This window comes from Perca fluviatilis, chromosome 4 (genome assembly GCF_010015445.1).
Source record: "Perca fluviatilis chromosome 4, GENO_Pfluv_1.0, whole genome shotgun sequence".
NCBI lineage: Eukaryota > Metazoa > Chordata > Actinopteri > Perciformes > Percidae > Perca > Perca fluviatilis.
In genome coordinates this window covers 8,329,103-8,344,211 of record NC_053115.1, presented here as the reverse complement: position 1 = coordinate 8,344,211, position 15,109 = coordinate 8,329,103, and the positions used below count along the sequence as shown (strand labels likewise).

Sequence of the window (15,109 nt, the reverse complement as noted above, 5' to 3'; positions counted from 1 at the left end):
TTTATCTATATATCTATCTATCTATCTATCTATCTATCTATCTATCTATCTATCTATCTATCTATCTATCAAGACTGGTGGTTAGGCCTAAATTTATGACAGTTTTGTATCATCTGTCTTCTGGAAGTTTTTCAGTATACAATTGTCACTTATCTTCATCCATTCCATTCCTTTATTCATAATATACTGTATAATCATTACATCCACATCCATTTCTCAGAGGAAGGACTCGGCTCAAACCACAGCCTAGTGGTCAAAGCTAGTAGTCTGGAGCATAGACTTTATTAAACAGTTATGGCGCCTTCTTGAGGATGGAAGACCTCTGTGTAAATTATAAATGTTAAAGAGTTTACTGGAAATTCTTTTCATACATACGACCATATATATGTAATGCGTGTGCAGGTTAATTATCCCCCCACCCCCCCATACTGGTGAATGCCCAAAACTCTTTTCTCAGCAGGCAATTCATTTATTCAATTCACAACTTTAAAGTATACCAGTTTTATATCTATGATAGGACTGTACACAGCCTTCAGTGTGTGCAGCGTGATCTTATATACTGTCTATGAGCGTGATGGGTCTCTCTGTCTCAGAGATGTGACGTGTGTTAGCGGCTTGTCTGGTGACGTGTCTCTCCTCTCTCTTTTCTGGCGGAGCGGCTGCTGGATGGGGCCACACCGACTCCGCTAAGCACTCGTACTGGAACCAGTAACACCACAGGACTCGGCCTACGGACATTATGGGGAGTAAGTGACATTCTTCTCTTGTATACACGTGCTGAGGGTAGTCGAAAAATACCTGTCGTCCTTTTAATCTCGAACAATAACAGACTTAAAGCGTTCGCCGGCAAGCTAATTAGCTAACCTTGGGCAGGTTAACGCTAGGTGGAGAGTTGTAACTAGCTTATTACTGGAGCTAATTTGAAGCTTTCAAATTCCGTCTTTCTGAGATAGCTTGCACACACACGCGGAGCTTCACATTCAGAGCCCATTTCTAACATCTTGCCTTCGTCTTTCAAATAGGCGTCCAAGCGTCCTGTTTTAAAGTGTCCTCGCTTGTTTTGTGATTGAACGTTAACTTTAGTTAGCATCACGCTAGCTGAATGGACTGTGCAACCAGGATAGTTAACGTTAATGTATAGACACTTGAAGCTGGGTTTCTTTCTCGATTTTTACATGCATGTTGGTAGATTTGCAATGCCAGATTGACTAGTCGAGTGCCAGAAAAGAAATCAGTGGCATATGTTAAATCTCTTGCTGTCAAAGTCTATTTCAGTGATTGACACAGCTGATCAACTCCAAGACCAAACACCCATTCATTCGGAATCGGTCTAAAAATGACTGCACACTGAATACTAGTTACTCCAACCTTGCTCAGATTTATATGTTTGTTTATCCAGATATTGCTAAGAAAATACAGCTTTTTGCTGCCTTGACCAGTTGGCAGCTGTTGTAGCTGGTGGTTAGTGATGACGTAGCATCTAAACTATCCTGATTTTAAGAAGACCAATACCTCAAGATAACACACATATGTGATACTGCGGGTGTGTGGTGTAACTGCAATGTCACTTCTGTCTTTTAATGTCTGCTAATCTCTTTCTGCAGTTAAATTTTTGGAGGTCATCAAGCCGTTCTGTGCGGTCTTGCCAGAAATTCAAAAACCAGAACGAAAGGTATTTTTATTTATTTTATTAGGTTGCATTATGTCTACACTGTGCATATATGAATGGATTTGAATGACATCTGCACCTTTTTTTTATCCTCGCAGATTCAATTTAGAGAAAAGGTACTATGGACTGCCATCACACTATTCATCTTTCTGGTGTGCTGCCAGGTTAGTATCTGTTAATGACAAACCTTAATGACAACCAAGCTGCTGGTTCTGATCATGTTCATGATGATGTGTGTGGTTTATGACACTGTTTTGTATCTTTTCCTTGATTCAGATTCCTCTCTTTGGCATCATGTCTTCAGATTCAGCAGATCCCTTCTACTGGATGAGAGTAATCCTGGCTTCCAACAGAGGTGCTTGAATTGTAGGCTGTATGTTGAACAGGGTTAATCACAGAGTTTTTGTATGCCCTGTGCAGCTCCAACAAGTAAAAACAATCAAATTCCAGTGTTGTTATCAGACATGACATAATCTCATTATTTTATGTGATGAGTCAAAGGTCAAGAGACGTAGGCCCTTAGGCATTGTTTCTGGTGCTGCTGCTATTGTTGTACTAACTGAGGCTTACCATGACACTAATCTGTTTATCTCCAGGTACGCTGATGGAGCTGGGCATCTCACCCATTGTCACCTCAGGCCTTATCATGCAGCTTCTGGCTGGTGCCAAGATCATTGAGGTGGGAGACACTCCCAAGGACAGAGCCCTCTTCAATGGAGCTCAGAAATGTAGGTCTACTACTCACTACCTTTGCTATTTTTAGAACTTGCCACATACCTTTTAAAACTGTGATGATGTTTTATTTTCTTTGAAGATAGCAGACACAATACACTGCTCAGTTTCCCAGTACCATCAGTAGTAGCTGTCCATGCAAGATTGCCAATTGCAAATAATTTTTTCTGTGTTTTTGCAGTGTTTGGAATGATCATCACCATTGGACAGGCCATTGTATATGTTATGACTGGCATGTATGGAGACCCTTCAGAGATGGGTGCTGGGATATGCTTGCTCATCATCATCCAGGTTAATATAAACTCTCAGTGCTGCTCTCCGGCATAACATTTGAAAATGTATCTTGAAACAGACACACACTTTTCCAAAGTTTAGTTTTTTTTGTCTGAAATTATAGGTGTTTAAAAAAAAAAAAAAAAAAACATTAACCGTTACCTGCTAAAATAACATTTGACAGCCAAATATTTAATTATCATTCATTCTAGTAGTATGTCAGCCAGCCTGGTTTTAATGTTGTGTATTGTGTGAAGCACTTAGAGGTTAAATATAAAACATGTTAGCTCTTGTGCAGTAAATACTTTCCCTTTACATTCTTTTTTTCCCCCGAGGCAAACAGACAAATTAAGATGACATCTTAATCATCTTCCTTTGTGAGATAGGCTGAAATTAGAACATTCAAACCCTGGCTGGTTCATTGTGACTGTCATAATGTTTTGGTGTACACAGCTGTTTGAAAGAGCTGGTTGTCTGCCTGAGTCGGCTCAATACAAAACCTCCTGTCTGTTTCTTCAGCTCTTTGTTGCAGGTCTGATTGTCTTGCTGCTGGATGAGCTGCTCCAGAAGGGCTATGGTTTGGGCTCGGGTATCTCTCTCTTCATTGCAACCAACATCTGTGAGACGATTGTCTGGAAGGCCTTCAGCCCCACCACTGTCAACACAGGCAGAGGTATGGGTACTGGGAACGAACGCATTTTAAAGCTGAATGAGGATAAAGGAGATACATCTTCATCTGTGTTTTAATGGCTAACCCTGGAACTCCTGTCTTTTATCCAGGTACTGAGTTTGAGGGAGCCATCATTGCTCTCTTTCATCTTCTGGCCACCCGCACAGACAAGGTGCGTGCCCTGAGAGAGGCCTTCTACAGACAAAACCTGCCTAATCTCATGAACCTCATCGCCACCGTCTTTGTGTTTGCAGTGGTCATATACTTCCAGGTGAGCTGGTTACACCAACTAAATACAGTCCAGTGTCTTACCTGCTTTCATTGCACTAAAGGCTTTTGGATGTCACTGTTTTGAAACAAATATCCGCTTACTCACGGTCACACTTTCTTACCGTCACCAGGGCTTCAGGGTGGACCTGCCCATAAAGTCTGCACGCTACCGTGGTCAATATAACACCTACCCCATCAAACTGTTCTACACCTCCAACATCCCCATCATCCTGCAGTCTGCCCTCGTCTCCAATCTCTACGTAATTTCTCAGATGCTCTCAACGCGTTTCAGCGGCAACTTTCTCGTCAACCTCCTGGGAACCTGGTCTGTAAGTACATAATGCATGCTTTGCCTCCAGCACATCCAGTCTCAGTCTTTGAGATATGTTTAAAGACCTGGAAATTGTATTAATGAGTCCTAGTTATTTTCATAAAAAGGGCACAGTCAGGTTCCATGTGTTCTAGTTAGCCATGGACTTGCAGCATCTTACTAACAAAATCTTTTTTGTTTAGGACTCCACGAGTAGTGGACCAGCTCGGGCCTACCCAGTGGGCGGTCTCTGCTACTACCTTTCTCCTCCAGAGTCGTTTGGTTCTGTCCTGGATGACCCGGTTCACGTGGTTATCTACATTGTCTTCATGCTCGGCTCCTGCGCATTCTTCTCCAAGACCTGGATTGAGGTCTCCGGATCCTCTGCCAAAGATGTAAGTCTGTGTTTGTACAAGCATGTTCAACTTGCTTTTTGTCAGTCCCACATGAAATGAACCTGCGTATATGACTTTGTGTGTCTCAGGTGGCAAAGCAGCTAAAGGAGCAGCAGATGGTAATGAGGGGACACAGAGAGACCTCTATGGTGCATGAGCTTAACAGGTACAAAGCAACCTTGCAAACAGAGTCTCAGGTTTCACATTTGTTGCTTGCAGCATATGGAAAGTTGTCCTCCAGAATTTTCATGTATTTATAATGGATTTACTATTCACAGGTACATCCCCACAGCTGCTGCCTTTGGTGGCCTCTGCATAGGAGGGCTGTCTGTGATGGCTGACTTCCTGGGTGCCATTGGTTCGGGTACAGGAATCCTCTTGGCTGTGACAATCATCTACCAGTACTTTGAAATCTTTGTGAAGGAGCAGAGCGAAATGGGCAGCATGGGAGCGCTGCTTTTCTAGAAAACACCAACCTTCTGACACAAAGCATCCACCTCATCATTGTTTTTATTTTGCATTTTTTTTGCAATTTGCACAATCAGTACATTTTGCAGCTGGCATAGGTAATTTTTCTCCACCACCTGTGTTTTCCACCATTACCTCTCCAGCGTGTCAATGCTGAGAAAACCATTTTGGTTACTCCCAGCGTTGAGCATAGTATTGTGTGTCTTCAGTCCTTTTACTCCAATAGCTATTACCCATCTCTCTGCAGGCTCTCTTATCAGCTGACGAATGCCTAAAAGCACACAAGAGTGAGGTGCTGTCTTTGACCTACCTCAGGCACTGTTCATTGCAGAATGTTCAAAGAACACTAGGACAACGACAATGTGTTGGTGCTTAGTTCAAGCTGAAAGTACTGTCTGGACATTTCGGGGGAGTTGAAAGAAAACCATGTCATGTTGATCACAAGTAGCAATCCTGCTTTGAGGTTTCTAGGGGCCTATAGTAGGATGTGAAAAGTATAAATAAAATATGCTTGTACTCCTGATAAGGTTTATGGTAATCTCAGACAAGCTGTTGGTGGTTTTTATTTACCTTTTTTATTTTGATATTTTAAATCATGGACTATGTTTATATTCACTCTGGTCTTATATAGGGCACAGTGTTTGTCCTCTGTCTCTGCCTGGTCCTCAAAGGAAAGTGTTTGTCTGTGTCATTATGCTCTTTTACTCCCAGACTGAATCGCTGCACAATACTGCCGAGATGGTCGGGATGAGGGAGGGTTTGATAGGGACGAAAAGAAAGGGGTTTCATTTTGGTTTTTACTTTATGTAACAGACATAATTGTGTTATTAAAAAGAAACAGGATTTTTTTTTTCAACATACTTGGAAATTGTGTTTTTATTCAATTTGTTGTGCTTTGTCCTTGCATGTTCTGTGACCTACTACAGGATACTATTTGTTGGTCAAGTAATGAATAATGTATAGTGGCATAGCAACCGAATGGTCATAGCAAAAGTAATTGATAGTTAAAGATGGATTTGACACTAAAGGGCAGTAAGATTATAAAAAAAAAAAACCTGCAACAAGCTTTGACATAGTTATCAACTTACTAGGGCTGTTGCTCTGATATTAGTCCCTAGAAGTAGACATGTTTATGTCCATTGGGTGGGTTTATAACTCAGCTTGTACTAATCACTTTTCTCCTCTAGAGGTCACTGTATGAGGTTTAAAATACACCTGCTAGTAAAGATTAAAATATAACGCTAAGGGGGGGATGCAGCTAAACAAACACAGTATGCCAATACATCACTAACAGCAACCTTCTCACGTTACATTTAATGTTTATATCAAATGTTGCTAAATAGACTTTAATGTGAGTGACAATGAAAACACGTAAGACAGAAGAAATGTCTTCAAGACCAATCAAAAGTCCAGTTATCTTGGACTACTTCTAGACACCCTATGATCTAAAGAATGAGTCTCCAAACATAAATTATGAGGCAGTGCATTGATGGATATTTAATTGAGCGATCATTAAGAATACATGAAAGATGGAAAAAAAAATACATTTAAAATGATTTATTTATAATTATACTTTTTGTCCTAAATTCACTTTTCCCTCTGCTAGCTGTTTACATGAAAACCTGGGCCCTTGTTGCTTTTAGACTGTGGGATGTGTGAGCTTGGTTATCACCATAGACTGTATAATATAGGTGATAACCATAGACATATTATACAGTTTATGGTTATCACCTGTAGTTTTAGAGTGATGAAGAGAAAATTTCAAAAGGGTGTATTGTATAGCTGTAACTCATGACTCAGATGGTCATATGACTGTAATAGAACTAACAGGAAAACAGGAGGAACAATTAAAATGGGAAATTATTGTTAAGTAAATTCAGTTTATTTTAAACCAGGGGTGGAAGTAATTATTATACAAAATAGCCCATATCAGAATAATGTATATTATATTATTGGATTGTAATAATTATATTATTACATGCATTAATGTGTTCATCACTTTTTTTCTCACTGTTTTAATCACTTTATATTTACTGCAGGGTCGCTTTATCTGTAATAATAGCCTACATCATTTATTAATTGATTTATATATTGTATTAGTAATCTGAATATGCAAAGTAACTGGTAACTAAATGTATCAAAAAATGTAGTCCCCCTGAGATGTCGTGGGGTATGAGTTTTATATATATTTTACATAGACTGTAAAAAAAAATAATATTAAAAAACGCTCGCGTGACGTCATTTTCGTGCGCCCACATGTGATCAGAGGGTCAGTGGGGGAGCTGTTGGACGCCGGGTAGCTTTAGCTAGTCAAATGCGAACCTTGCAGTTAAGTAATTCCTCTCACCCTGTTCATCTTTTACCACCGAGGGCGAGGCTCGACGGACAGAGACACCGGCAGACATGTCGTACTGCAGGCAAGAGGGTAATGTCGATCTCCTTTCATTCATTTTTCACTCCATGGCTGGGCAATGTCATCGAGCGAGCCGCCATGCTAGGCTAACTTTCTAGAAACAGCGTTAATTTAACGCCGATTACATTACAGTATGAATGTCAGAAATGTCAAGCCTCCGGCATTAGGCTATGGCGTTGTAGTGACTTAATACACTAGCTAGTCGCTGCAGTCATTTGACACGTAAGTCACAAATTGGGGAAATCGGCTAACGTTACTAGCTCGGATCCTGATGGTACTGTCAGGGCTATCAAACGGCTGAGCAGGTTAACTCGGGTCAAAGATACTGGCATAGTACGCCCCCCCAAAGGTCACTGTAGCAGCTGTACTACCCAGGACCAGCATATGTAACGTTACTCTGTTGTAATCCTTGTGTTGTCGTTGTTTGTCATGTAGGTAAAGATCGCATCATCTTCGTGACCAAGGAGGACCATGAAGCACCCAGCAACGCTGAGCTCATTGCCGATGACCCCAACGATCCATATGAGGAACAGGGTTAGTGATTTTGGAAAAAGTGGACCTGACTTCCAAACATTCCTTACCCCATAAAGTTATTCTTTTACCTTACCTCTGTCTGGTTTCCTGTTTTTTTTTTTTTTAGGTCTGATCCTTCCAAATGGAGACATCAACTGGAACTGCCCATGCCTGGGTGGCATGGCCAGTGGACCATGTGGTTCTCAGTTCAAGGAGGCCTTTTCCTGCTTTCACTACAGCAAGGAAGAGGTGAAGGGCTCCGAGTGTATCGACAACTTCCGTAACATGCAAGAGTGCATGCAGAAGTACCCTGAGCTCTATCCTCAGGAGGAAGATAAAGAAAGCTCCCAAGCAGAGGCCAGCTCTAGTTCTGTCTCCACCGCCCCGACTGAGGGCTCTGCCTTACCCCCTGAAACTGACTCTACCCCGGCGACTTCAACATCCGAGTCCGCTGTCTCATCTGACAGCACGTCGCTTATAGACAATCAGACTGCCAGCTAATGTCCATCTGTTGTCACCCAGGCTACTCTGTGTGCGAGCACTGCCGAGCATAACTGACTCTCCATGAGCAGCTGTGATTGGTCTTTCCTCCTGTTTAAGCCTACAGAGAGGACTTACTGAAATAGCTCTCATGCTCATGGGCAGAATTTACAGGCCATCAGAGAAGGACTTTGTGAATGCAGAGAAACATAGCGTCATGTATAAAAGTATAGGCTACTTTGTTTGCTGAGCACTCAAAAATTGTTGAATAAATAATATGATGAGCAGGTCAAGCTATTTGCTGCAGGGACATTAGTTGAAAGACTCCCTTCATATGCAATTGGAATTTAATTTGCTGTCTCATGTCAATCAGAAGAGCTTGTTAGTGTTCCTTATGTGTGTTGTCCTGTTAATGTTTGCTGCCCGGGAATATCACTCGGCACTGATTTATCACTAATCATAAAATTTGACAGTAATCCCTAGATTTTTTTTTTTATTCAAGCAATGATCAGCTTTTCTAAGGAATTTAACCTCCACTCAAGACAGTTTTGACGCTTACTTCAACTTAACAGTTAGTCCCTTTTGCTTTCCATCACGTGAGAGACCAAAACACATGTAATTGGTAAGAAAACAATGCTACTGTTTCAGCTTCTGTTCAGTGACCATTACATTGATATTAAGAGATGTTTTTTAGCTGTGTTTGTTGACATCTTGTAGAAATTTCAGGGTCTCCATCTGTTTCCGTATGAGCTATGGTCGTCCTATTTGTCAATTGTCACTGTATACGTCTTAGACCAAAGTGGCTTTGTTGCCTTTAACTGTCACTGCATAAATGTTTTTGTTGTCTTAACACTCTCTCGATGTCTCCATTTGGATGCTTTGGTCACCATTCGATGACATTCAGGCCTTAAAAGACTTGATGGGTTTTTCTCAAACATGTCCACATTAAAATGATCGTCGAACAATTTCAACTTACATTTTCCTTTGCTTCTTCTAAAGTCAAAGCATAACACCCTCTTGTCAGTGATTTTTCCTTTTTCACACATTGAAAGTCTTAGGGGTTTTATGCGAGCTTCTCTCACTGGAATTAGAAGATTTACAAGTTGGGGAAGATGTGTGACTGTATATCAAGACCGAACCACATATTTTACAGCATTCACTTAGTTTGTTATATTGCCTGTTTATTAGTAATGATAGTTTCATAGCATTTTATTGAATCCAAATTATATTTGGCTTTCAAAATGTATTATACTTACTATTTATGAAAGAAGTAATAAATATTTTAGAAACCATCTGAAATTCAAAGAACTTTGCCCCGTCACATATTTTCTATATACGACTACCTTAATCTTTTGTACATTTCTCTTTGCTAATAAAGAGGAGGTAAACATTGAATAAGAGATTTGTTAAACTCAGATCTTAACAAATCCAGGTATTCATTTTAGTCTTTATTTTGTGTTGCACACTCACACGTCGTGAGTACCTTTCTTCAATGTTGTGACCTGGACTGATCATGAGTTTGGATAATTTCCTCCTGGTGATAAAGCATGTTGTCCAGCGGTTTTCAGTCCATTTTCTGATTTTTTTTCCACTCAAATTTTCTTGAGAAATCCTCTGAAGTCTGTCCTGCCTTTTTGGGTTTATGTTCATGTGCATCCAGTCCTCAGGCTCTCTGATATAAGTAGACCAAGTCGGGGTGTCCATGGGACCACCACACTCTGCATGGTGACCAGTAGACGGCCTGTCCCAGCCTCCTCTGGGCCTGCCAGCAGGTACTCCATACCTGTTAAAAAAAAATAGGTAAGACATTGTTAATTGATTTAATCTAATAACAAATCTATCTCTGTGGTGTTAGCTTGATATTTTCTAACTTTTGTGTCACTGTTATAATAATCTTTTAATGCTTAAAGCCTCTTTAGGAAAACCTTGAAACTATGAACAGAACGTGCTTTGTGTACCATATTACACATCCCATCTCTTTATTTGTCTGGATCTCGTCTTACCTGGGTTGAGAATAGGACAGGTGCAGCCGCGGCTGGTCCACGGCAGTGGATAGATGCGGATGGTTCCCAAGTAGAGAGCCACTTGGCTTGATCGAAGGACCTTGCGAACTTTGACCTGCACTTCTGCGTGGCTGCCTTTGTCATGAGCAGACAGCACAATGGCTTTGATCACTGTCATGGGCCACACAGGAAAAACAGATGACTGAGAAGGCAATTTAAAGCAAGTACAGATCATTAGATTTATAGAGCGTGGTCTAGAGCCAATCTATCTGTAAAGTGTCCTGAGATAACTCCTGTTGTGTTTTGACACTATAAATCCAATTGAATTGAAATTAAATTGAATCACAATTTACGAAACAGTTTTCAAAGTTAAAAAAAAGAAAAACATCATAATTTCTTACCATAATCATGTTTGGTCTTACAGAGGTCAGACACACTTCTCAGCTTTTTCTGCTTACAGCTACACTTTCCTGTGTACAGACATTGAGTTACGCTCCGATCCATTTTTATCTCCATAATTACACTGCATAAAACACTATGATTCCATAATTTTAAGCCTTGCAATGCAGACGAACTTCACCGTTAATGAGCAATACATCTGTAAATCAAAGTACTACTCACCTGTGTAATGCAGCGCAGAGACGGCAAGCTCCTTTGACCACTGTACCTCTTCTTCTACTGTGAACATGTGATCCAGATCAGGGATCTTTCCACCAATGGGCACATTGAACACCTGGTTATTTGAGTAACTGCAAAAGTGGAATTGAACCCATCAGGTCAAGGTTCATCGTAAGCAATTAACCACATTGAGTTCAGTTTTAGCTTTTGTGTTAGTCTGTAAAGAATTTGGTCATGGATTTAGCACATGGCTAACCTGTCCAGACACTGCCCAGTGGTTGGATCACAGCTGTGTGTGCAAGTGCAGGGTTTACAGCCCTCCTCTCCAAAACCCCAATAGCCAGGCAGGCAGTGTCTGCAGCTTGTGCCGCCTACACCAGATTTGCAGTGGCACTGCCCGCTTCTAGGGTGGCACCAGGGTCTCTCCTCTCCAGGACGAGGAGGCAAAGAGCCCTGTGGATCACACCAGCAGCCTGAGAAACAGAAACACAAATACAGCTTTGTATGCTGCTCTTTTCTCTTCTATCGTTAAATTAGGAATTTACAAATATGTACCAGCAGATGGGGCTATAAGACATTATGGTTCTTTTTCATTTCATCCGCAAACCTCCCTAACTGTGAATTAATTACACTGAGATCAAATAAATTATGCTTTTCTGGTTGATAACACATTAGTCAATCCCACACCAGAGTAAAAGACCCCATGTTTGAAGTCTCTTACGTGTGCATGTGTGGGGGGAGTTAAGGGGCAGGGATGGGTGGTGGTGGTAGCCGTGGCGACAGCGTTGGCACCTGCGCCCGACAGTGTTGTGTCTGCAGTCATCACAAACGCCCCCACTGGTGCCGCCGGAGGAAAGCCATGCCCGCTGAGAGAAGTGACAGCTATCTGCGTGACCGTGGCACTGGCACTCTGAAGTCACAGTGGTGTGTGTGATGTCGTAGCATTTAGAGAGATGAGAGAGAGACAAAGTGAGGACATCAGGGTGGGGAGGAGAGAAAGCAAACAGGAAATATGGGTGATTTTTGTTTAGTCTATGTAGCCTACTTTTATAGTCATAATATATATATACGTATATACGGTTGTCAAAGTGCTTTGCATCCTGTGCTGACATTGACAATCAAAATTTAAAGACTAGACCTGCAAGGTATACCAGGGTCCAAGCACCCAGAACCAAAGGTGCACAGACCTCGTGCGACCAGCAGTATGAGGCCATCTCTGAATATGTTTTAAAAAGGTGTATTTTTTTGTTTTTGTTTGTATTAAAAATAAAACATGGTTAATAGGTTGTGCTTGATTCAAGCACTGAGGTCAGAGTTAATTATCCTGTTGAACCTGTTGTTGCTCTTACAATATAAAGTACACAGTCCTGATATCTGATGTATAACAAAGTATGGAAATAATATATAACTAAAAACCTAAATACGTCTTGAGTATGTATTTAAATCTCTGCTTAATAAGAACTACATATTTAATTCACTTTAAAGCTCAATTTTAAAGCTCTTTTCTCTTTTTTTCTTTACCAGCAGGATGAGTATTGTGCATTCCTGGTGGTGGTCACTTACTCTGGCATGGGTTGGACTCCCCACTGTTGCTGTTGGCAGGCCTCCAGGGACGATCATTGTAGAGCGGGGCACACTTCTCACAGTGATTTCCTGCTGTGTGGTGAGTACATAGGCACCTACCAGACACCTGGGAAACACATCTGAGGCTGCTTAGTTACAGACACCTGCTGTCTGGAGAAAGCTATAAAATAGATCCAGGCAGGTGGTGTAAAGAGTAAATCAAGCTATTTAAAGCTCTTTAACTGGCAATTTCCCCATCAGTAAGTACATTTTACATCTGGACCTAACATCCTGACCCGTGTGTTATACAAGACTGTAATAGAACACAGGCTAATGCAAAAACTGACAGACACACTTTCTTTAATAGTCTTTTTTGTCACTGACCGTTGTTCTTTTACTTTGACACGCACCTGCACGCACAGGAAAAGCCACTCACCATGTTACTGTCCTGTCTTGTGTCTTGGCTGCTGTTGTATGGTACACAATGCTCAGCATGTCCATGGCACAGGCAGGTCCCTCTGGCCAGTAAAGTATAAATAGCATAAGGTGCGGAGGCTGAGCTTTCTGTGGAGGATGTGGAAGTCAGAGCTGAGGCCGTGGGGCTTGTCCATTCTGCAGGTGGATTTAGAGGTGCCGGACAAGTCTGAGCTTTTAGCAGTCTGATGCGGAGGTTAGTGAGTGTGAGGCGGGCGAGGGCCTCTGGACTGTAAGGGTCCAGTGTTTTAGCACTGCTAGGGTCTAGTGTCCGTAATATTACCTGGAAGAAGAAACAGAACACCAATCATCATTGAATCAAACATCGTGGCTCTGCCAAAAGATAATACACAAGCCTACATCTTTGTGCATATTCTCTTACCTCCCCCCCACTGCAGGGTGTAGCACTGGTATAACGGGATGTACACAAAGACCCTGGCTGAGTAAAATCATCAGGCAAACCAAACTCCATGCTGCAATTGTGTGCAAAGAGCTTAAGAGCTTCCCAGGTCTTTCCAAAGTCAGCTGAACGCTCAATGGCCATGGCAGCAGGCCGTGGTGACCTGAACACTAAAACTACATGGGACAGACAGAATTGTGCTTCAAGGTCCAAGCGGATCTCATCCTGCTGCTCCTGCATGGTGGTGCCTGCACCTGATGCCCACCAGGTATCTGGATGCAAGAAAGGGTCATCAGTCATGTGAGCAGATGGGTGGGTGTCCTCGGGGCAGAGGAGGTGGGGGGTTACAGGAGGATGGGGGCAAGGGCTGCGTGGGAAGGAGCTGTTCCCACAGCAGCTTGAGTGGGTGAGGATGGTCCTGCCACTAGCCAGGTTCCCAATTGGTGGACTACAGGCATGGTCCACACATCTGGAAACTGACACAGAGGGGGATGGATAGTCAGTCTTATATAGCAGAGTATATTTATTAAGTGTGATAACATGGGTATTCAGATCAGTGCTTTTGCCGTACATGTGTTGGCAGAAAAGCATTCAATAAAAGTAAAGCACTTTCCAGCATACATCATAGACAAAACCAAGTTCCTCTTCATTGTGTTTTCTATGAATATTTGATTTGCCCGACCATTGTGGCTCTGCTGCTTGCTCTGATGTGACAAAGAATCCTACCCTTTCCTCATTGGACAGCATTAATACTCTCACGTTACATGTAATGGCAAGACAGAAACAGCCCCGCTATCAAATTTTTATTTATTGGTTAATTTATAAACAGGCATCGCCTTTATTCTTTACTGTTAGGACTGCAAATACAATGTCACCTGCAAATGAAGAACCATCAGACATCATTAGGTCAATCATTTCATTAATATGTAATGCAGCTGAGTCAGCATAACTGTCCTCCCACTCAATAACACAGCTTAACCTCAACAGGAAAAGAGAAGGCCAGATCAGACAGAATGACGCAACTGATTCAGAGAAAGAGCATGATGATGCGTCTCACCTGCTCCGCTCCTCATAAGAACCAAAAACAGCCAACAGAGCGCCAGCAGCATCTGATGCCGACCTTTCCCACGCATACTAAACACTCTCATCCTTGTTTCTGCTGTGTTTACAACAAACGTGGTGCGATAAACGCCTTCCAGCAGAGATTAGTCCCAACATTATGTGTAGCCTTCCTAACGGACAAGCGCATATTTCCCTGCCAATTACGCAATGCGCAAAGTGTGCAGATGATTCCAGGAGTATTCTTCCGATGCCCTTCCAGGAACAATGTTAAAAGAATCTTTTATAAAGTTCAAAGCATTCTCAGGAACAGCCAGGGCATCTCTCTGACAAAAGTGGACTGTGTTCCCCCGTAGCAGCAAATGGATTATTGGTTAGCCCAAGAATGAACGCTCCATATTTGACATAACGAAATGTTTCCAATTTCCTGGTGTCTTGTCTTCATCGATTTTGCGCGATAAAAAAAGTGACTGTGTGTTAGCCTAAACGATGCAAAGGATAGGTCCTTCTCAAAGCTAATTAATTCATGTAAAGGTTTTTCATTAATTCACAGCCAACCTGAGAGCTCCGTGTCCCAGCAAGGTCCAGGGATCTACGCGTTTACGCACAAGAGAGGAGTGTGGCTCTATTTATCCATGGTCCTCCCCGCCCACACACACACACACACACACACACACACACACACACACACACACACACACACACACACACACACACACACACACACACACACACACACACACACACACACACGGTGAGGACGTTGTACTGAAACAACACAAAAAGCTATCTTGAATTG

At 42.0% G+C, this 15,109-nt stretch overlaps 3 protein-coding genes across 5 annotated transcripts; 2 read left to right on the top strand and 1 right to left on the bottom strand.

Moving 5' to 3' along the window:
- Positions 1-622: 622 nt before the first annotated feature.
- On the top strand, positions 623-5,647 carry LOC120558049 (protein transport protein Sec61 subunit alpha-like 1). The gene is made up of 12 exons (XM_039798886.1): positions 623-746; positions 1,605-1,672; positions 1,768-1,833; positions 1,946-2,024; positions 2,266-2,397; positions 2,583-2,692; positions 3,194-3,347; positions 3,455-3,615; positions 3,746-3,943; positions 4,128-4,319; positions 4,409-4,485; positions 4,598-5,647. The coding sequence occupies exons 1-12, from the start codon at positions 740-742 to the stop codon at positions 4,782-4,784; spliced, it is 1,431 nt and encodes a 476-aa protein (XP_039654820.1). The 5' UTR covers positions 623-739; the 3' UTR covers positions 4,785-5,647.
- Positions 5,648-7,046: 1,399 nt separating this feature from the next.
- chchd4a (coiled-coil-helix-coiled-coil-helix domain containing 4a) lies at positions 7,047-9,164 on the top strand. Its single transcript, XM_039798876.1, has 3 exons — positions 7,047-7,212; positions 7,636-7,734; positions 7,841-9,164. Exons 1-3 carry the CDS (start codon positions 7,191-7,193, stop codon positions 8,212-8,214), a joined length of 495 nt encoding a protein of 164 aa, XP_039654810.1. The 5' UTR covers positions 7,047-7,190; the 3' UTR covers positions 8,215-9,164.
- A 193-nt stretch (positions 9,165-9,357) lies between these two features.
- On the bottom strand, positions 9,358-14,897 carry si:dkey-202e22.2 (netrin-4). Of its 3 annotated transcripts, XM_039798872.1 has the most exons (10): positions 14,309-14,897; positions 13,234-13,727; positions 12,814-13,134; positions 12,378-12,504; positions 11,536-11,724; positions 11,071-11,287; positions 10,818-10,945; positions 10,598-10,666; positions 10,197-10,367; positions 9,358-9,976 (listed from the first exon to the last, which is right to left on the bottom strand). In XM_039798872.1, exons 1-10 carry the CDS (start codon positions 14,397-14,399, stop codon positions 9,840-9,842), a joined length of 1,944 nt encoding a protein of 647 aa, XP_039654806.1. In that variant the 5' UTR covers positions 14,400-14,897; the 3' UTR covers positions 9,358-9,839. The 3 variants fall into 3 exon arrangements, with proteins under 3 accessions (XP_039654806.1, XP_039654807.1, XP_039654809.1); XM_039798873.1 differs by lacking the exon at positions 10,598-10,666; XM_039798875.1 differs by lacking the exon at positions 9,358-9,976 and having other exon boundaries at positions 10,207-10,398.
- Between the last annotated feature and the right edge of the window lie 212 nt (positions 14,898-15,109).

What these genes read in the sequence shown, in the direction of transcription:
- chchd4a (XM_039798876.1), top strand. Translation starts at nt 7,191, where the DNA reads ATGTCGTACTGCAGGCAAGAGG. An exon ending in GTCGTACTGCAGGCAAGAGG is followed by an intron (nt 7,213 to 7,635) that starts GTAATGTCGATC and finishes TTTGTCATGTAG; the next exon opens with GTAAAGATCGCATCATCTTC. An exon ending in CGATCCATATGAGGAACAGG is followed by an intron (nt 7,735 to 7,840) that starts GTTAGTGATTTT and finishes TTTTTTTTTTAG; the next exon opens with GTCTGATCCTTCCAAATGGA.
- LOC120558049 (XM_039798886.1), top strand. An exon ending in TCTTTCTGGTGTGCTGCCAG is followed by an intron (nt 1,834 to 1,945) that starts GTTAGTATCTGT and finishes TCCTTGATTCAG; the next exon opens with ATTCCTCTCTTTGGCATCAT. An exon ending in GCTTGCTCATCATCATCCAG is followed by an intron (nt 2,693 to 3,193) that starts GTTAATATAAAC and finishes CTGTTTCTTCAG; the next exon opens with CTCTTTGTTGCAGGTCTGAT.
- si:dkey-202e22.2 (XM_039798872.1), bottom strand. Translation starts at nt 14,399, where the DNA reads ATGAGAGTGTTTAGTATGCGTGGGAAAGGTCGGCATCAGATGCTGCTG. An exon ending in TCTTATGAGGAGCGGAGCAG is followed by an intron (nt 13,728 to 14,308) that starts GTGAGACGCATC and finishes CCTCTGTGTCAG; the next exon opens with TTTCCAGATGTGTGGACCAT. An exon ending in CTCTGCGCTGCATTACACAG is followed by an intron (nt 10,667 to 10,817) that starts GTGAGTAGTACT and finishes GTCTGTACACAG; the next exon opens with GAAAGTGTAGCTGTAAGCAG.